Source organism: Arvicanthis niloticus, chromosome 5 (assembly GCF_011762505.2).
Source record: "Arvicanthis niloticus isolate mArvNil1 chromosome 5, mArvNil1.pat.X, whole genome shotgun sequence".
NCBI classification, from domain to species: Eukaryota; Metazoa; Chordata; class Mammalia; order Rodentia; family Muridae; genus Arvicanthis; species Arvicanthis niloticus.
The window spans coordinates 88,121,005-88,143,402 of record NC_047662.1 but is presented as its reverse complement, the minus strand read 5'-3'; the positions used below and the strand labels follow the sequence as shown (position 1 = coordinate 88,143,402).

General features: G+C 40.2%; 1 protein-coding gene across 10 annotated transcripts in view; it reads right to left on the bottom strand.

Moving 5' to 3' along the window:
- The window catches only part of Tmem245 (transmembrane protein 245), an 82,740-nt gene that overhangs the window by 25,027 nt on the left and 35,315 nt on the right, over nucleotides 1-22,398 (bottom strand). For 5 of the 10 annotated variants that reach the window (XM_076934937.1, XM_076934938.1, XM_076934940.1 and 2 more), the window contains 7 exons: nucleotides 21,891-21,973; nucleotides 19,462-19,552; nucleotides 14,211-14,309; nucleotides 12,238-12,369; nucleotides 11,456-11,491; nucleotides 7,424-7,546; nucleotides 7,138-7,283 (listed from right to left, as the gene is read on the bottom strand). In XM_076934937.1, the coding sequence (XP_076791052.1) occupies nucleotides 7,138-7,283; nucleotides 7,424-7,546; nucleotides 11,456-11,491; nucleotides 12,238-12,369; nucleotides 14,211-14,309; nucleotides 19,462-19,552; nucleotides 21,891-21,973 (710 nt within the window). The remainder of the gene's footprint in view (nucleotides 1-7,137; nucleotides 7,284-7,423; nucleotides 7,547-11,455; nucleotides 11,492-12,237; nucleotides 12,370-14,210; nucleotides 14,310-19,461; nucleotides 19,553-21,890; nucleotides 21,974-22,398) is intronic. The other 5 variants (XM_034502074.2, XM_034502075.2, XM_076934941.1 and 2 more) reach the window with 2 other exon arrangements.

The window sequence follows — 22,398 nt, the reverse complement described above, 5'->3', positions numbered from 1 at the left end:
GCAACCCACTGAGGGAAGATGATGATCTACTGCCTGGACTGCATTGCTCATGACCTATCATATGAGCATCAGCAAAATGCAGAGCAGCACCTTCTAAAAATGTACTACAAGAGAGGATGTTTTAATGCCCTCACATCTCCCCATCATCAACCAGAAAGACTGCAGCCCTGCTCATATCTTTATATTGACTTCTGACCTCTCAAGCTAGAAAAAGTATTTTTTTAAAGTACTAAGTTCATGATAGTTTGGCATACTACCAACAGGAAGCTAATACAACTTTATTATTATTTAAATTGTAAATTTATATATGAACAAGATCCTGTAATGCTGAACTTACACTCACCCATCTCCCAGATTCAGAAACTAAGAACTGGGCATATAGCTCAGGGGTAGAACACTCACCTAGCACATGAGGCCCTGGGTTCAATCACAATCATAATGCATGTATAATTAAACCACTACAGTACCCGCCAATGACCAGACCACAGTCTAGAAAGCAAAATGCACAGACCTGAGCTCCATGTGGACATTTACTGTATGATAAAGCACGTTTCATAAAACACAAGGGAATAGAACTTGTGAAGAGCATGTGAAGGCAACACACACACACACACACACACACACACACACACACACACAGACTGCTTGATTATAATTGCACTGCTAGTCAAAGAAACGTTTATCTGGCACTAACCAATGAACTGCACACAATCGTGCACAAGACAGTTAAGCAGGCTAGCAGAAATTAGTATTATCATTGCAAGAACAAAGGTTACAATGAAAATCATTCCATTCTCTCCCTAGTGCCAATTAATCCACATATTTTTTGGATAGCCAAACACAGTGTGTACATTCCAGCCTTGCTATCAAGGAAAAAAGAATGCTATACTTCATCCAATCTCTTTCAAAAATTGCTAGACTCAGACTTGTGGCATTTTCTAACCATAGCTATATAGATAGCATCTGTGCTCTGTGATGTCACAGTACCAACAGGCATTTCCTTCTAATCTGCTCACCATGAACAAACACCCCCTGTAAAGATGGAAACAAAGTCTGCATTATGGTCACTATCCTAATAGTCATGTGCTACCCAGTTTCCTTTCAAACATGATCACTTTCACTTGAGGGGAGAGCTATTACTTGTGCTCAACTTTCTAGTACCATTTTGTCCCTCCATGATGTTTCAGACATTATGGAAATTAGTTCTTTGTGTCTCTAGGTTTTCCTAACACTCAGCAATTGACAAGAATCAGATTCAGAATATGCTGGAAGCTCTTCTCCCCTTTTCTGATAGTCCATCTACTGAAGAAAGAAGAAACTGACAATAACCACTGAAGTGCCCTTTCTAACAAGACCACTTCCCTCCTTCAGACTTAACAGATAACCCTGCAGCTTGCCGACCCCCCCCCCCCCACACACACACACAGACACAGACACTACAGCTCAGGCTCCTCTATCTAACTTGCTCCTCAAAAACAGGATACAGTGTTCCAATTCAGCTATGTTCCATGTATACACACACTGCTGTAGAATAAAAGTGCACAGTGAGCCTTTCCTCTGCGCCTTTCCTCTAATGAGCTAGAATCTCTGTAGTGAGTGGCACTAAAGGAGTGTGCTTCAAGCCTCACTCACACAACCATGTGTCCTCTGTGAGTCCTCTCCCACTCCTGATCAGTGGGGACTCACAGTTTTTCTAAACTGAAGAAGAAACAAACTAGGCAACCTCAATCCCTCAACTTGCTTTGGATAAAATGAAAGCAGAAGCAAGTTGTAAAAGGAGAAGGACAAGCCACAGCTCAGAAAGGCTGTGCACTTGGAGGACACAGCACCACAAGACAGACAAGTCTCCAGAAGAAAAGAAATAAAAAATGAGTCGAGTCCAAAACCAAACCCCACCAACCTCACATTTCTGTACATTACTTCCACCCTTCCTCTCTAAAGATCAAAGAGGATGAGCACCAGACTATCCTTTCCCCAGGAGACAACGGCTACCATTAATGGAGAGGGAACATGAGCAGCAACAGACAGTGTGTAGCATTCTGACTAGAGATAGTGCCAGCTTCCTTGATCACAGGTGTACCACTGGTTCCTTCAAATTCATATACTGTGCAGAAATTCTAGTTTTAACAAATTGAAGGTTTGTGTCAATCTTGAATGTAGGTAGTCTATCAGACTCCATTTTCCAACAACTCAGATGATCACTAATGTATTTCTAGCAAAATATATACAATTCTATTTAAGAGGTAATGCCATTGCACACTTGATAAACTACAGGATAAACATACACTTTAGAGGCAGGAGGGAAATAAAAAACATCCTATGTCTTACTTTATGCAGTATCTATTCTAGGACAGCAATCTGGAAGCAAATGCCTAATATCTTCTAGTGTCACTTGTACACCTAACCTCTCTTACATCTCATCTCCTTTACCCCTCTCCTGGTTCACCTGCCTCAGCTACACAGTCAATGCACAGAAATCCAGCAACAACAGGTTTCTAGTGTAAGAGGCAAGGTCATGGCTGTGCACTGGTACCCAATGCTAAGCAGTACAGAGAAGTAGAGCTTACACAGGGAAAAGCTGATACTCAGACAGAAGCACCCAACTCTGGATGCCACCTGAGTGATACCTCCCTCCACTCTGGCAGGAGTGACATACATTCATTCAGAACTTTTATATCACTAATACTTATTAATATATATTTTGTGTCCTTAGCAATGCTTAGTGATCATGAATGATAGATGCTTAGAAAAAGGTTTCAACTATAGATGATAGTAAACATCTGTACCAAAACCTTTTAAGTTTAATAAAACAAATGTAGCAAGTATCACAATGAAAAACTACATATAAGACAAAGTTTAAGGCTATTTTCTTTAAAACAATAAACATTCAATTACATCACACTAATCTTTAATCACTCAGTTAAAAGGCATTATTTATTCCAGTTAATTTCCCAAAGTATGCATACGAAATTCTATCTCTTTATTACAATGGTAGGACATCTCAAACAAATAAAAATAATATCCTACATTATTGGGGATCAAACTAACCTTAAACTCTCTATGTAGTTCAAACTGGCCTAGAACTTACAGCAATCTTCCTGCCTCAGCCTCCCAAGTGCTAGGATTATAGACATATGTTACTACATCCAGCTCAAAAACACTTGAAAAAAAAAAAAAAAAAAAAAAACCACACCTTTATGCTGGGTGGTGGTGGCACATGCCTTTAATCCCAGCACTTGGGAAGCAGAGATAGGTGAGTCTCCTTAGTTCAAGGTCAGCCTGGTGTAGACATGTTTTTGTGTAAGATGTAAAGATTATCCTTGTATCTTAGGGTTTTCAATGCTATGAAGAGACACCATGACCAATGCAACACTTATAGAAAAAAAAATATTTAACTGGGGCTGGCTTACAGGTTCAGAGGTTCAGTCCATTATCATCATGGTGGGAAGCATGGTAGTGTCCAAGCAGTCAAAGCACTGGAGGAATTCTATATCTTATTCTAAAGGCAAACAGAAGACTGTCTCCCATGTGGCTAAAAAGCCCACCCCCACAGTGATGCCCTTCCTCCAACAAGGCCACACCTACTCCAACAAGACCATACCTCCTAATAGAGGCACTCCCTGGGCCAAGCATATCCAAATCACACCTTGTGTTAGTCAAATGCTCTTTCTCTGCCCTCATATCTTGTTTCAATACAGACACAGCATTGCAATGCTTGTGTCAGCAATCTACTGTTTCACGTTTGTGTAAACAATTCTTACTATTCACTGCCTTGTAAATAAATGCTGATCACCTAATGGCTGGGCATAAAACAGAATAGGGCAGCATTCCAAGGGAAGGTCGGTCAGACAGACAGACAGACAGACACACACACACACACACACACACACGGTAGAAGGAAGAAAGTTCTTGAGAGTTCAACAGAAACATGGAAAGCATAATTTCAAGTATTATTGTGATTCTTGACTGGGGATAGCCAGATATCGAGGTGAAGCTTAAAAATAAATTTTGGTGTCTCTGTGTTATTATTGGGAACTAGCTAGGATAAAGAGATTCAGCCACCGTATTAATTTACTATTTAAATTTATATTAAAAATGGCATTTACAGCCTTTTCTACAGAGGGAGTTCAAGGACAAGGACAGCCAGGGCTACACAGAGAAACCCTGTCTCATAGATAGATAGATAGATAGATAGATAGATAGATAGATAGATAGATAGATAGACAGACAGAGATCTTTATATTCATTATTGCACATTTTACTTTAAACAAGTATTACTTACACCTTTAAATCTCTAAGAACTTTGTTCAGTCAACAATTTACTCAAATTTGAAATTGAAAACATTCATTTACTTAAGCAACCCTAACTTTTTAAAAATAACTAAAACACTTTTACTTTCTTCAGAATTGGGATGAAGAAGTAGAACATGTTCATTCTCTGAACCAAATCTTACATACATACATTCTCACATGTAACTCAGCACCAGTTCTACCCTCCAGCATGGAAAAGCTGTAATCCCAGCAAGCAAGAGCCAAACCCGTGTGCATGCACTCATGTGAAAATATCACACACACTAAATTGCATTGAGGCCGTGACAACATGCAACTTAGTAATGTGCAATATCTCCACCAGAGCAAGCAGAATGGGAGCCTCGGGGAGAAGGGTGTGATGTGTGCATTCAGGAGGCAGCATGCTGCTGAGGGAGGACCATGGTTGGGGATCCAGGAGGCATGCCACTAACTCAAAATCCTGAGACAGACAGACGCGATGGAAACTCAATGACAAATGTACTCCCATGTAGAATAACATGAACTTAGAATTAAAATAACGTTCAAAATTTCAAGGCCACTGTGATCACAAAGGAAATCCACAGCTCAGAGGCAAATCTTCAGGGCACACACTTCTGTATTGCCATGCAACTAACTCTCAATCTCTTGGAACTCATTAAAGTATCATATAAAATTAATTTAATGATTTTTAAGTTGACCATATACTGATAAATAATGACGTATTTATAAAACTGGTGTCACTGAGCATTTACAGAGAATGAACTGCAGGTTTTGTAATTGTCTATTCTTCCTATTAATCTTCATCCACAAAGAATCATATTCCCACTTGAACATAATCCTTCAGGATGAAAATTCTTACTTAGACTCTTAGACACAGCCCTCTGGCACTTTCCTCCTGAAAGGAGACCACACAAAACTCAAACATATTAAGTATTTATTATAAGCTTATAAAGGAACAGCACACAGGGCTGCAGAATGCAAAAGTCCATCACAGTTGAAAATGGCCATCCAAACGCACCCATCAGCCTTCAGATCCAACAGGACTATAGTGCTAAGATTAAACTTTCCCCCTGTATTAAATGATAAAGCCTAGCATGATAGTATGCAATCCTAGTATTCAGAAAATAGAGATAGGAGATATCTAGTTCAAAACTGGCCTGGGTGACAAAGCAAGATTGGGGGTGGGGGAGAGGGAGGGAGATGGAAGGAGGGAGATGAGGGAGGGGGAGGGAGAGAGGGAGGGAAGGAGAGATAGGGGTAGGGAGGGTTCAGGAGAATCTTATATAAAAGCCCCCTTGATATCAGTCAGAAAGTCCTCCCTCTAGGAAGCACAGTAGGAACACTCCAGAGCTGTATCACAGGAGCAGTTTGTATGAGAAAGGGGCTCTGGTGGAAAGCTGGAGCAGTACTGGCCTTTAAAGCATCTCCCCAGGCAAGGGAGATGCACCTGTCGTCCCTACAGCAAGCCTCAGCCAGACTGACAGGAGGATGGCTGCCAGCCTCTCCAAGGCTACTTTTATGCTATTGGGAAGAGAGGGATTTTATGTTTTGTTTTCTTTTCCTTTTCCTTCTAGGGGAACAGTACTTACATAAGACTTTTTTAAAAGCAGATAAAAGATAACCTATTGTTGCAATTTTCATCATTTTATTTATCCAGTAAGAATGCCAGAGGTTAAACAGACTTGGAAGGGATGTTAAAATAATTTCTCACCAACAATCACTTTGAAAGTTGTTGTGTTAGATAATACACTCCCAAACTGGAATCATTATATGATGGCTCCACACACACGTAAAAAAATTTTTTCAAAATGCCAAATGATACCCAATTAAATCAAAGAGGGTATTAATAAAGACATTACCCAAGCTTCCTGAGTAGGACTGGGGAGAAGAGCTGATGGCACTTCACACTATACATACCTCCGACAATTGTTGGGTCAGTTCAAGGGATCTGTAGATGACTAGTTCCAAACAATGATACATTTTTAGAAGTATGTGAAAACAGAAATGCCTAATAATCCACTATGTAACTGGGTTTAAGACCACTTAGCTAACCATTTGATGTCACTGAGCATTTCCTCAGTATACAGCAGTCTTCATAATTGTTTGTCTACTCCTAGAAAAGAGTGATCTAATGGGTGCCACAACTATTTACTCTGATAGTTAAGTATCCACAAAAACAAGACTATAGCATCCTCTTACTAAGCAATGAGACATAGGACAAGGAAGGCGCTGAGGGGCCTAGGCTGCAAATGACCAAACCCTCCCAAAAAGAGCAAAAAAAGAGCCAAGAAACCCGAGGGATGTAAAAGTGGAAGAATCTCAGTCAGAAATTAAGTTTGCAATACAAGAACTCAAGAGGTATGCGTCATGAAAAATTATGTCTAGATACAAAGAACAGACTTGATGATAACTATTGTATTTCCAATAACACTATATTTCCAATATCTTATCCTGCAGAGGACAGCTTAAACATAACAAGAGAGAAGAAACAGGAGGGTCATCGACCCCTAGCCCAGATCCAGCCTGGAGCCCCTGAAACTAGAGAAGGTCCCTGAGAAGATAAAGAAAATGTGGTGAAAGGGGGAGTTCTCCTGAGCAAATGCCAAGGTGATGGAAACCCAGCTAAAAGCCAATCTGTAAACACATATCATGTCTTTGTAAATCACAGCTGCAGACCAGAGTGGCAAACTCCTGGGAACTTTTCCTCAAAGCATGTGCTCTGCTTCTAGGACCTTCTTCCTTCTGACATCCTTCGCTAGTTCAACACTGAATGTTTCTATAAAATACAAGGAAGGTAACTGGGATGCCACGGGAAGCTAGTAAGAACAGCATAACCCTTGTCCCTACCTGATAGCCTCTTCCACAGACTGGCCGATAATGTTAGAAGAAGGGCCTGGCTGAGAGAGTGGTGTCAGGCTTATCACCCACTTCACTGGCTTGTAGTACTCATCACTGGAACTTAACAGATAAAACAGTGTGGTCAGGAAAATTATCTGCAAAACAAAGGACAGGATCTCCTAAAAATCACATTTATGAACCTATAGAGGATATACATGTGCAAGTGCAAAAACAGAGCCCAGGAAATGCTGTAATATATAAAGAAATACAATGTGCACTCTCTAAATGTACATACCAGAGAAAGCACAAAGTTGAGAAGGGCGGTGCCACTGTAGAAGAGAATGGTCAGCAGGGTGGTGACTGTGGTAAACAGCAGGCTCACGTTCCGGCTCATAACGATCCACAGAGACTCCAGGATCTGATGGAGGGACAGTTACGGTCAACACTAATCCTCATAAAGAGGGCAGCTATAGCCACACAGTATGATTTTAGGGCACTGTCTTAGTAGCCATAGTGGAAAAGGTAAAAACTGTTGCCTACTTTAAGAGCAGAAAAAACATCCAGAAACATCCATGTTCAATAGTAATGAAATGGCTAAGAAGTTATAATGACTCCACTCCAAATAACACTTAAAATAGTACGGCAACTATCATAGACCTTTCATTCTATTACACTGGTTTTATTTGGTTAGTTTGGTTTCTAAAACAGAGTTTCTCTGTGTAGCAGCCCTGGCTACCCTGGAACTCCCTTTATAGACCAGGCTGGCCTCGAACTTACAGAGATCTACTTGCTTCTGCCTCCCATTAATCCCTTTAACGTTGGGATTAAAGGTGTGCACAACCAGGCCCAGCTTCTATTATGCTGTTTTTAAAACACAGAATTTTTATATATTCTGTGAATTTTAACTATAAAAACAGTATATATATATATATATATGTATATATATATATATATTCATTCTACAGAAGAATATGTGAGCACATACTCTGTGGATCTATTTATTTTGGAGGGCTATAAATGTAGGTCACTCATTAGATTAGCCAACTATCCTCTACCCTTCCATCTCTAACTCAGATTCTACTATAAATATAATGTATTATTCCAAAGTCTTGAAATCACAATGAAAATAATGAAGAGGCAAGGATCAATGACAGAGCTTTCCCTGGGATAGACTAAGATTACTCACTCAGTTGGTCTATCACCTACAAACTCATGAGAAGCAGTTATTAAGATGGTTTTGCACACTAGCTGTAAAATATGAACAAAGGAAGATGTCAATGTCTTCTCATGTCTCCATTTTCATTTCTTCATCAACTAAAACTCCTTTAGTGTCTATTCTGTTCTTCCCAAGTGGGTGCCTCCTAATGTAAACACGAAGCAAATCTTGCCCCAGCTACTGAATATTCCCATGAACGGAAGCAATGTGGACGGCTTTGTAGAGCTCAGTCACAGAGGTTGCTGCAGCTAGGACCAGAACCCTGATATCTGCAGTTCTCTTTGGTGCCTTTCTAAGACAGTAGATCTGGTCCAGTCACATGCTCATGTTATGACATGCAGTTTATGCAAGAGCTGGCCATTCCTTTTCCACCTCAAGTACACTATTTATAAGGGACATTCTATTGCCTTCAGAATGTCTTGCAAATCTCAGCTTAGTCTTTATAAGAGAATTCAACAGGCGGGCTTCATTTACAAAAACTCCTTACAAAAAAATCTTGAAAATGCTTCACTATGCCTACAAAAATATGCACGATTAACTGTTTGACCTTGTGGGATAAAGAATGAATGAACAAAGCCACTGATTCTAGGAGACAATGCCTGTATTTGTAATTTGGCAAGCATACTTTTGGGGCCTCAGTCACTCTGGAATTTTTAATAAAAATTTACATAGTTTCTGAGTCACACAAATAGAAAACACCCTCCTGAAACTCTTAAGCAATTACCAGAATACAGCAATTATAGACTGGAAGTCTCCAACAACAACAAAGTAACCCTTTTTACTTGAAAAGAGATCAACTAGAGACAACAGAGAGGATAGTTCTGAAATGTTAACTCAATCATCAGAGTAGAGTTTTAGTTTAATCACCAGGCTTAGAAAGAAGGGCATCAGTAAAGGCAGTATCAGTAAGAAAGCCCAGGAAACTCAAAAATGCAACAGAAACTCAAAAATGCAACAGATTTGTAGAGGTAAAAATGCATCCCAACTCAAAAATGGCAAACATGAACCAGGGCTGGCATTAATTTAATCAACAGTGGCAACATAACCAAAGCCTCAAACAGAGTCCCTGGCCATGAAATGTAAGCCCAGAGGAGACTCACAAGCAGTTAAGCAACTTGGTCACAGAAGGCAGTTAGAAGGAACAAGCAGCCTCAGCATCCTCCTGCTTTGCTGCTTCCCTTCCGAGCCCACTACCATCCAATCACCCTTAGTCACTCACTTGGCTTCTTGGATACTTCTGAGAATCATTCTATGGAACCCACGAAGCACAAAAACACAACAGTGCAGGAATGCAGGTGTCAAAATACAAATACACCTCTCTCCTACAAAGATAGAGTTACTTCCCTGTCAGACTAGAAGCCTAGAAATGCTGGCTATACGCTCCACTGACCTTTTCTGGTTCATTTTCCTGCTCCAGTCTTATAGGAAAGAAATTGGACAAAGAGGTCTCAGTATACCACTTCGGTCGGCTCTGCCACTGTTCTTTTAAGTACAAAAATAACAAAGAGAAGCTATAAGGTGCCTCTTTGTATTAGGTGACAATCTAACACCAGGCTATATCCTAAAGTAGTAATAAAGAACTTAAAATCTAGTCAGGGAACATGGAGAAATGGCACAGCAGTTAACAGCGCTGGCTGCTCTTACACAGGAGCCAGTTTCCATTCACAGCATCCACATAGTGGCTCAGAACCATCTGTAACAGCAGTTCCAAAGGATCTGATGCCCTCTTCTGGCCACTGCAAGCACTGAATACATGCATACAGGAAAACAATCATAAGTACAAAAAAAAAATCTTTAAAATTACATTCACTCAGAAAGACTGAACATCAATACTGAAAAAGGTAAAATATACTCAAGCAGCAAATAAGGGTGAAGAGTCTGAGTGTAGGAAAAGCTCCATGTCTTCTGAAACACCCGGGGGAGAGCTGAGGAACCTGCCAAAAGATTAGAGAAAACCCAAGCTGGTGTGTGGAGCAAACCTTTGATCCTAGCGCTCCGGGAGGCACAGGAAGGTACCTTGAACTTGAGGCCAGCCAGGCCTACAAAGAAGACCATGCCTCACAAAGTCAGAACAAGAGACAAATAAAGCAAAGAAAAGAAACAAAGACAGAAAAGTGTGAAACAAAGAGATCCAGAGCTCTCCTGAGAAGGAAACATGTTCTAGAAGATAATGCATGCTCTATAAGAACCCAGTTTCTCAAACAAACTGCTTTAATACATTGAGTCTGTTACTAAAACAAGAACAATTTTATTAGTTCTCTAAGGAACTTGAGGAGAGTTAAATTAGAAAACATCTGCAAAACATCTAGCATGATATAAACTAGGTATTTGTGTGTGTGCACATACATGTGTGGGACACATGTGCCTGTGTATGCATGAGAATGGAGGCCAGAGGTCGACTTCAGATGTCTTCCTCATTCACTCTCTACATCAGTTTTTAAGACAAGGCTTCTTACTGCACCTGGAACACAGCCATCAGACAGACTGGCTGTCCAACAGGGCCAGATGAGCTGCCTGTCTCTGCATCCCACCCAACATCTGCTCAGCAGTGGGGTTACAGGTGTATGCCATCACTTCTGACTTTTACATTATGTGTTGAGAGTCTGAATTCAGGTCCTCATGATTGTATAGCAAAGACTTTTTCAACTAAGTCATTTCCTCAGTCCCAGAAAATAGTATTTTTAACACCTTGAAGTGTGTTCATGTTATGAAAATTTTTTTAGTGACTAGATAAACATGCACATTAAAATCCTCGAGAACCACTGGGTTAATGAAAGCAGAGGGAAAGGATTATCAAAACAAATAGTTGGGTACACTGTCAAGTGCCTGTAATATAAAGTGCTTGGGAGACTAAGGCAGGAGGATTGCTTGAAGCCATGAGTTCACAGACAGCCTGGGAAACATAGTGAGCCCCTATTAAGTAAGTAAGCTGTTAATTAGAACATAAAAAATGAAAACCATCACTTTTCAGATTTCATTTCAGATTGTGGCAGCACCTCAGCTAAGAGTAAAGGAAGCACTGAGTGAGGGAGATGGCTGAGGGTGAGAGAGGTGAGAAACCCAACAGTGTCAAGAGAGCACTGAAGGCTTGGAAGAAAGTCACAGCTTTACCTTCATCTTCCATATTTGGAAGCCAAAAGATAATATCTAAAATGGCAAAACAAGAAAGAGCATGATAAACATCACTTTGGCAATCCAGAGGCAAACACCAACGAAGGCTGTCCAGAAGCAGACAGCTAGTCCCCAGCCTCACACAGGTGGCTTTCAACTATGCTCCTGGATTCACTCAGCTTAAATTCCTTAAAACTTAGTACTGTGAGTTTCAACTCATGTTAATTTGATGAGAATCTCATGTTTATTCACAAGAAAAATCTTTTCTGTGAAGTCACATGCCAAGACACCTGACAAAGTGGCTCTGGGGAATGAAGGTGGTGATTAAGGTTCAATAGTGGGTGGCGTAAGGATGCAAGGCAGATGGAGTCAGTGGGAAGCCAGCAGCCACAGCCTTTCACTTGTTCCTATAATGTAACTCCACCCATACTGCCACATATCAAGGGCTTTACCAACCAGAAAATCTGGTCTGTAATGTCCAGCTTAGGGCACTCTGGTGACCCTGAGGGATAATGACATCCTTATCTAAGACCCTGAGCCCACAGGCTTGTTCATGTGCTTCAGGAATCAGCATTTCTCAAGTGTTCTCACCCCACCTGGAAAACACCAGGGGAGCCAGACCTCAAGACCCAGCTTCTGGACAGCTTTCTGGTTTAAACAAAGCCTACACATTCCATGGTACTAAAAACAGGGTAGCTGAAGACACTGAGGTAGCAAAAGCTGGATTCCTTCTGTTCTCATATCCAAGTTTAGTTCAACCAACAGTAACTGCTACATCTTACCGAAAGAAAAGTCTCGATGTTCTCATGAACAAAGGAGGCAATATCTTGCCAGTCCAAAATATCTCCCAGCCAGCTGTTCTGACGACTCACATGCATCTTGTGCCCTTTGTGCCTTCCAGAGTGTGTCACGTTCTATGGAACAAGGCCAGTGACATGTGAAATCATTTTAACACGTCCAAAGGATAAATGCCTCTTTTGTTTTACACCTGCTTATAATAATTCAGTAAGTATTCAACTATGAAAATCCTTGCAAATTTAAGATACTAAGGAAGAGTTCCATCTAAAGACTGGTAGCCCAGTACTTCTGCATTCACATTCCAGGTACTGTGTCTAGGGTGACACAATTGCTTCCCTCCTAAACAGTTAGGAACTCACAATACCCCTCTGTGCACTGCACCCAGAGAGTGCATGTAAACCTTCACTTCCTCAGCACCTCTACCTTTTCTTGATTTCCTACCTTTCCTCTTTCTCCTTTATCTACACAACATAATAATGTAAAAGCAGAGAAAGAAGAGACTAACAAAGAGCCAAGAAGGGGTGTGGGGTCTAATCTGTATCTGTCTGGAAAAAATTTACATGAGCAGGATGCACTGAATTTGAAAGGGAAATGAACAGACAAAATAAAGTTAAAATTCAGAGGCAAGTTAACATTTTGTGTGCCTGTCTTTTCTTCCCCCTGAGCGCAGAAGCTCATGTCTGCTACATGTGAGAGGGAGAGGAGACCACCGCAGTTTCCCGTGTACAGATCTGTCCTCGAGACTCTGGCACTCCAACAAAAAATGGGGCTCAAACAGGGTGAGTGACAAGAAAAGTTACAAGTTAAGAAGATCCAGAGTAAACACAAAACACTAATGAGACCTTTCTAATTGCTTAGCTCCTCAGACAGAATGAACTGCTTTAGCTCACATACCACTGCTAGCTTTAAGTCTCAAGTCTTATCCATGAAAGTCAGTATTATTCCCTCAACTCATCTCAGGAAAGACCACACAATGCAGAATATGTCTCTAAGCAAGAAACTCAAATGCAGGCACCCTAATCTGGCAGCTTCTTCCTCTCTTCAAGTTAACCCTGGGAAAACCCAGCAGCTCTGCCCCCACTGTTTATACACCATGCTCTCAGTGGCTCAGCAGCCATGGCATGTAGAGACAGCCGGCTCAGCAGAGTCTACTGTTTACACATAGTGAAGGCTCTACTTGTTCTACCATAAATTCCAAAGTAAGAGTATAGAAGCATGAGCAACACAAAAAAGCTGACTGTAAAGGAAAGTTTCTAAAGTTTAGATCTTTTTCTGTGTCTTCAAAAAGAAAGGTTTTCAATGTCTAGAATTCACCAGTTCCAAACAATAGCCACTAACCACAAGTGGCTACTGAACACTTAAAATATGGCTCACACTAAATCTAAGCTGTGCTACTGGGGCAAACCACACTTGATAGAGTTCAAAGACTTAGTTGTATATTGAATTTGTTTTTATAAGGTATATACTGAAATGACAGTGGGAACACTGAATTAAACAAAATATATTATTAAAATTAGCCTCATCCATTTTTAGTTATTTAATATTCTTGTCTATGTTTAGTTATTTAATGTAGCTATTAGAAAAATACCACAATTGTGGCTTGTAGAAGCTTGGAGTATTACAGCTCAGTGATAGACTTTGTGCTTATTAAAACATAATGCCAGGTTCAATCACCATCACCACAGACAGATGTGACTTATCCATCTGCATTGCACTCAGATACTGTAGAGGAAGATGCAACACTATGAGCAAAAGATGGAATAGATACCTCAGAAATTAACGGGTCTACCAAAGAAACTTACCACCAATGGAAGCTGACACTGACCAAAGGCTTAAGTTCTTGCTGCTGGAAAGTGAAGTGAAACTCCAAATTTAACCAAGTCCTATAGACTTAATCACCCTGTAAAGCAAAATGGCTTGACTAGTTACTATGGAAACTTAACCTAAAAGAACTTACCTTAACAAACCAAGAGTGATACAGTCTGTCCCACAGTTCTAGAACTTGCTTCTCAATCACAGCCGTATTGTTCACCTTATCTCCTAGAATTTTGTGAAGCTAGAAAAAAAAATACAGGTACAATCTGATTAATTATTTTAATTAATTTAGTCTGATGAATACATGCTGGGTCTTTGTTTTGTTTTTGAATGCCTTCATGTTCCAGTAAATTCCCCCATCTTCTCCCTTCTACTTCTCTTCCTGGGTCTCAGGGTACAAGAGAACAATACAAATGCAAACACACTTAATGACCTATTTGATCTTACCAGCCCAGTGGAAAGCCTTTCCCTGCAAGCCTAGAGAGCTCATCTATTATGTTCAAGTCTTGCATTACTCCTATTAAGAGTTGCCATAAGACTCTTAAGTAAAATTTAAGACCTTACATACAAGCACAAATCTCTCCCTGAGACTGCTGAGACAGGTCAGGACTGGCAGGACAGACTTCTGGGAACCTGACACAGAGCAGGTACAACTTACACTCACTGCAGTATCTCATCCTATTTCCTTATTGGAGACATTTTTAAAGATCAGAGGGAGAGCTCAGTAGATCATCACTTGCCTAGCATGTGCAGGACCTTGGTTGGCTCAATCCCTAGCAGAGGCCAAAAAAAAAAGCTTTAAGAGAATTTGATTTTTGTATGTGTAAGTGTATGGGCAGGCACAAATGAGTGTTGAAACCAATGGTGGACACCAGGTGCCTCTCTCAGTCACTCTTCACTTTTCTTTTTGAGACAGGGAGTTTCAGTTGACCTTGAGCTCACCAGATTCAACTAGACTGGTTGGTCAGCAGCCTGGGAATGCTACTGCCTCTCCCTCCCTCTCCCCCCTCCCCCCCCCTTTGTTTTTTGAATCATAAGCATTTTATCTCTAGTGTTTGTCACCATCTTATATTCAATGGTGTGGTGTTCATTTATTAAATTCATTGTACTTAGTCACTACTCACAGGAGGATATATAAACAGTACCAATTTGTACGGTAGTCAGCATCTTCACATATAGTTTATGATTCACATCAAGGTAAATAATGCAGTGCCGTGCACTTGTCAACAGCAGTCTAAGGAGCTGTGTAAGGGACGGCTCTGAGTACTGCATGGACACCACTTTCCCCAAGGCATCATGAATGAACTGAAAGCCTTAAAGATAATTTAGCAGGCGTTAAATGGGAACCGTTGTTTGTTCTTCATTCCTTTAATGACGAAGCACTAATTCTCCAAACTGGTTTATAATGTTCATTTTATAAGGTTCATTTCTTTGCCCACCTAATGTTGGCCTTATAAATACCTGAAACAGTTATCTCCCATATCTGGTGCAAATATTACCCTCTTATAAAAGTGGTTTGCTCATAAGCTAAACACAAATTATTCATAGCAAATATAAAAGCCACCTATCTCTGAAAAGCATTTTACAACTTTAAGTGGCTTTTACTTACATTGTGTGATCTTTGTAACCACCCATGAGTGAAGAGAAAATGGCTTTGTAGGCTGTGGGTATAACTCAACGGAGTTCATGCATGACACCCTAGGCTCAGACCAGTACCTCAAAGGGAGTTTTAAAGTGTCTATGGTCCCTGCTAAGGGTGCAGAACCAGTACTGCACTGTTTAACATAGGGAATGGAAAGCTATCCCAGTAAGCCTAGCATTAGGGAGGCTGAGGCAGGGGGATTGTGAGTTCAGGCCAGTCTACTCTATACAAGACTATCTCAAAAATGACAAGTTCTCTAATGTTCTTTCAAGTGTAGCCTATGTGACCGGTACACAAGGAACACCTCAGAGGTGCTGACCACAAACACTCACGCTCCCCTTAGTTACTTGTGTCTCTTAGCACATGGCTGTCAGAGAACCATAGGCCTCCTACCACCAATTGTCCACATCAACTTCCGAGATCCCCCTAACCAGAAAAGGCCTAAAGTGGTTAGTCAGCCTCTAAGAGACATTATCCAGAGTGACCATCTTGCTTTGAACTCTGACTCCCAGTAGAACAATGAATGGTTCTAAAAAGAAACCATGGTTAGAAATAATATTGCATAATTGGACAACATGTTGTAAAACCCACTACAACCCAGGGTGCTGTCAACCCAGCAGAACATCAGTCATCGACCCAGAACACCATCCCTGCTGTGTTACAACATGCACTGCAAGACACAGAAAGACTGGATGTAGTCTGATGTGCTTAGCACCACTCTCAGAAGACTCCCTGAGGCCTAAGAATTGCGTCCCCTGCCTCACTGAGCCGCTCTCTGCTGCAGCCATTCTGTCCTCACACTAGCTCAGTGTGTCCTCACACTAGCCCCTACAACCACATGTCCTCACTACCACTCAAGAGCCTCGGAAAGATTCTGCCCAGGCCATGCTTTCTTTCCCAGACCATCACCAACCACTTTCTCCTTAGTGTCTTGGTAGAAATGCTGCTGCCTTAGAGAATTCTTTGAACATTTAACTAAAGCATAATCCTGGAGATGACTCAGCAGCTAAGAGTACTGCCTGCTCTTCCAGAGATCCCCAGTTCAATTCCCAGCAACCACATGGAGGCTCACAACCATCTGTAATGGGATCTGATGCCCTCCTCTGGCATGTAGGAATACATGCAGACAGAGCACTTACATAATTTAAGAAAATAAACATTTTCTCTTTGTGGGCATAGCAGATTTGCCTAGCTTCAACCCTTTCTAGACATTAGCTCTTGCAAACCACTTTATGATTCTAAGCTACTTAAGATTTATAGTTCATTGAAGTCACACATGTATTATCAATGTACTTTTACTGCATTAAAGTAAAATTCATACCTTATAAGTCACCCATTTTAGTAGATAAGCCAACAGTTGTATATATAGCTACAGTTATTTAACCATTACAATTAATTTTCATTGCCCACTAGTACTCACTCATTCTCCTTAGTTACCTGTCTCTGGAGCCCACCACTCTATTCTCTGTTTAGAGATTTGCCACTTCTGGGTATTTCATGTAAATGGAATCGTATCATGTATTTTATGACTGATCCTTTATTCCTATTACTATTGTGTATTTTAAAGGAGTACCATGCACATATGTGGATGTCAGATGATAACCTTTTGGTTCTCTTCTCCCATCATGTAGGTTCTGGGACTCAAACTCAGGTCATCAGGCTTGGACAGCAAGTGCTTCACCTACTGAGCCACCTCACCAGCCAATCACTGCTTTTCTTTTTTTAACTTGCCATTGTATTTTTAAGGTTAATACATGTTGTGACATTTATCAGTATTTCTTCAAACTTACCACCTTAAAGGCCAACACTCAAAAGTTGTTCTATGACCTCTACACAAACACCCGCCCACCGGCCCACACATCTCTACCCTCTATCCCCTTTCACACAAGCAAACACATATAGTCATCCAATCATATACCACTCACACATATACTTCACACTTGAAATAAATTTACCACATCAGGCTGATCTACATACCAGCTAATGAACATGTGATGACTAATATGTACTAATATAACTTCTACATTAGAACCAAAAATATTTTATAACTTTTGATCCCAATGTCTTCATTTTTTAGATTCTTGAAAACAAGAGGTTGCATAGTTATTTTTCTGTAAGCAGTCTGAAATTTATTTTTAAATCTAAGATGTAGTGTTTATCAAAATTTCTTTTATCTTCTTACCTAAAAGGCAAGAATGTCAGAATAAAAATTTCTCAAATCAGAATAAAATGCTATGATTTTATTAAAATAACACATTTATAGAAAGCTGCAAGCTCTTTGCTGAAGCTGACTCTTCCTGTGACAGTTCAAAGATCAATACACATATTTATCTCTTGCTTGTTCATATTTTTTCCAGTATCATCATCATGTGCAATTAATCAAGTGTCTTGGACAGACGTAATGAAACTGACTGACAAACTCTTCAATTTTGAAACAATTCAATTCTCTCAACTCTTAATGATTTCTTTTTCATAACTTGGAGTATTACTTTTTTGTATTTGTTTTGGTTTTTTTTTTTTTTTTTTTTTTTTTTTTTTTTAGACAGGGTTTCTCTGTGTAGCCCTGGCTGTCCTGGAACTCACTCTGTAGACCAGGCTGGCCTCAAACTCAGATCCACTTCCATCTGCCTCTCAAATGCTGGGATTAAAGGCCACCATCACCCAGCAATTTTATTGTCTTTTAAGATTTGTTTTATTTTATGAGTACTGAGTGTTTGGTACTTGCAGAGGAGAGAAGGTGGTGGTAAATCTTCTGAAACTAGAGTTACAGAAGGTTGTAAGCCAGTGTGCAGGGGCTGGGAACTTAACCCAGGGCCTCTGCATGACCAACAAGTGTTTATCGCTCTCAAGCTACCTCTCCAACACCCTGTTTTTGAGTTTTAAACAAGAAATTAATTGCTTGTGCAATTTTGGGGGTACACATTTCAGAGCCTTCAATCTTATCAATCCTTGTATGACCCTATCTACTTAATCATATTAAGGCTGAAAACTGATTATATTCTCTGGCAATATTAACTGAGAAAGTTATTCTTTAAGTCCAACAACTGTGTCTTCCTTCTACTTCTCTCTCCCTTCACAAGGCTCCACCCCTTTAGTCAAGTTCATCTCAAGCAGGAGCACACCCGTGCCTTTGGGTCTTCACTCCACCAACAGCTTTTTAAAAATATACTGTTCCTTGATCTGCCATTCCTCCTAGGGTTATCTCAAGTACCACCCTAAAGCACTTACTCTAGCTCCAGCCACATACACAGACAGAAAGCAACATCAGAAGAAAATAAAGATTTAAAAGTTAGTCACCAGTGTGAGGCAAATTCATCACATGGCCATCTGGATCTGCTGAGCCTGCTAAGCCTGTTTTCTCACCTGGAAGTGATAAAACACCTCACAGTACAACAGGAAGCCTTGGCTGTTAAATGAACCTGGAAACTGCCAAGCATAGTGAGCAGCAGATACAGAACAGATGTGTTTGCACAATTTCTTTTTCCTCCACAAGGTCTTATTTGACCACTTAAGTTCTATGATCATTCTATCCTCATGCACAAATAAATCAGATCTATCTTGAAAAAAAGTAAACAGTCATTCTCTCTAGACTTTCAGTGCACTGCCACTGTTCAGTGTGATATCCTGAGAGTCTGTTCCACTTTTTGGCGATTGCCTATCTGTAGATTTAAATGTATTTCAAAAATGGAAAAAAGAAGTTGCTCCTGTGAAAATCCTGCAGAGAAATGCACAAGAAAGGCTCATTTCTTACCTTGTGAGTTATCCATTCCCGTCCATACTGATACACATTGTTTGCTGCAGAATTAAGAGCTCTTTGGACCACCTGAGCCTCAGGAAGCCAACTGACATAAAAGCGAAAGAAAGAAAATGGAAAGAGTTCATTCTCAGTATGGACAAAACAATGCTTTGAACTAAAGCTATCAATAATAAATTATTGATGGATCACTAACACAGAGAACACACGATGCCTGAGATCCTGACCTTGACTCATAGGATTTGCATTCTAGCTCTCCCTGAGTTTAAGACCTACCTACCCACCAGCCTCTTTTTCATTCTGTTCTATCTGTTTCTCTGGTCACACATGTCCTAGCTCACATGTCCTAATCAACAGAGAGGACACGATTCTGGAGCACTTAGATACTTAATATCTAACAATATTCTCAAAGTATGGGTCATGGGCAACCAGTACCCAACCTTCCTTGGAGCCTGTTAGAGATGAGAATGCTTGAGCCCAGTTCCAGACCTACTGAAAGAGAAATGTACATCCTAAGAGACCCTGCAGATGTCTAAGATCCACACACCTACAGAAATGCAGAACCAAAGAATCCAGGAATTAAAAGGATGATCCAATTATTTTCAATCTTCCATCCACCCATCTCTTCATGTGGAGTCTCTTCACAAAGGTCCAGCCATACTAAAACCTGGAGTTTTCAAGTTTCATTTGTTCTACAATAAGAGGCCTCCCCTACACCTCAACCAAGAAGCTTTACATATACTTAATGCTTTCCAAAACCCAGAAATACTCTGTACATCCCCCAGACTGTCCATCAGTGTTATATACCTATAGGCATAATGTTATTATGCCCTGTGTAAAGATTATCCTTATATTATTCAGATGCCAATTTGTGTGTGCCCATATCAGGGTGCAATATTTGAGACTCTCCTCTCAATGTTGTGTAAACATTGCTCCCCAATTATTCCCTGATTGGTCAGTAAAGCTAGTTGATCAGCCAATGACTGAGCAGCAGAAAGAATAGGGCTGGACTTCCTCACAGCATGGGGGGCAGGATGTGTGTGAGAGGATGGGAGGGACAGAGATTGGGGGGGTAGAGGGACAGACAGAGAGAGAGATGGGGGGAGTGGGATTAACCATGGGAAGAGAAACCAGGAGACACCATGAGAAAACAGCTTGAGCAGAGAAAGTCATAAAATTCAAGTTGGCTAGGAGATAGCCAAATTAACTTAGAGGATTAAAATAGAGTAATTGTGCCTTTATAGCTTAATAAATAAATATAATACTCCAGTCTTAATTATTTGGGAGCTAGCTGGATTAAAAGAAAAACAAACACTTACAAAAATGTGTTTTGGGAAATATTAAAGCCAGCACCATCCCACACCATCCCGCACCATTCCCAGCTACTCTCTGCCCTGGCGGTCTCGGATCATGCCATGGTCTTCCCAGATCTGGCTCACTTGCCTCAGAGCAGTAGTCCCTTCTCAGCCATCTACCCTCTGTGGCTAGTTGTCACAAATCCCTTTCTCCTAATAAATCAAAACTCTACAAACTTATCAGTTAGACTTATATACCAATAAATTCTCAATTCACAAGATGCCCACAAAATAATTTCTGAGCCAATAGATAAGAATATAAATTGCCCACCTAGATAAGACAAATTGTCCTGTAATTATCCATCTCTTATATCATATTCATAGCTACCGGTGACTATTTAATGCCACATGGAATCTGGATGGTCCTGTTCTTCCTCCATCTCCTTCCTTCCTGTCTGTCTCTAAAACTCTTAACTCTGCCTCCCTTTCCCTGTCCAATCACAGGCTTCTTGTACTGATTGGACAGGAAAAATTCTGCTAAAAAATGTCATTAACATATACCAGATACTAAAACATACAAATTTAGTAGTTCTGGTTTCAATTATCCAACTCATGCAGAAAGGCCAAGGCAATAAAACCTAAGTTTCTATTTTTCTGAGGCTCAAATATGATACATGTTACCAAGCTGGCACATGAAATGAATCAGAACACTATCAACAGCCTCAATTCTTAGCAGCTTCATGGGTTGTGTACATATAAGACGATCATAGCAAGAAAGCTAACTGCTGTCAATAGCCACAAAAGTTAAGATGTCTGGAAAAATATTCTTTCATAAGGAGAAAAATCCGTCAATAAATTACAAGGTATAGCCAGGTATTGGGACATGCCTGTATTCTCAGTACTTGGAAGTCTGAAGCAAGAGTGAGTGTCAGGTCAGTCTGACCTCACAGCAGTATCAGAAACTGTCTCTAATCTTAAGTACTTCCTCACCACAGTATTCTAGTTTATCAAAGCTTTGGCAAACCATATTCTTCTCTTCTAATGTAGCTGTATCAATGAATACTGGTCCAAACAAACAGATGTTGAAACTAGGTCACCCACGTGTATCCTTTTCCAAAACAGTATTCTTACTTTGCCCACTCTGGGTGATTTGCTAGAGTTTCATTAATCAGACTACTTGTGACTTCAATCATGTGTACACTCTCTTGATGTACCTATAATATAAAGAGAAAAGGAAGTAAGTAACTAATGTAATTCAAAATGTCTTTTTCTACTACTTTTATAGGATCAAATAATTATATAGCCTGGTTTTTATTAATTTAGAAGTAGGTGTTTACAAGTTGCTAAACATTATAAAATAGTCCCTGTTTTCAAGATGCTCAACAAACTGCCTTTAAAAAATCAAAACTTAACTCAACAACTAGTTCAAACGTATATAGGTAAGTACAGATTATGTCCAGGCTTGTATCTTCATATGCAATACCAAACCTTTACACTAATACAGTGAGTATGCAGAGTGAGATACACAGACAAATAAGCCAGAGTATGGTTCTGTGTGGTTCTGCACATAGAAAAGCCACTGGGTACTAAAACTGAAACTTGCCTGTTGTGGTGGTTTGAATAAGAACTCAAATTTCCC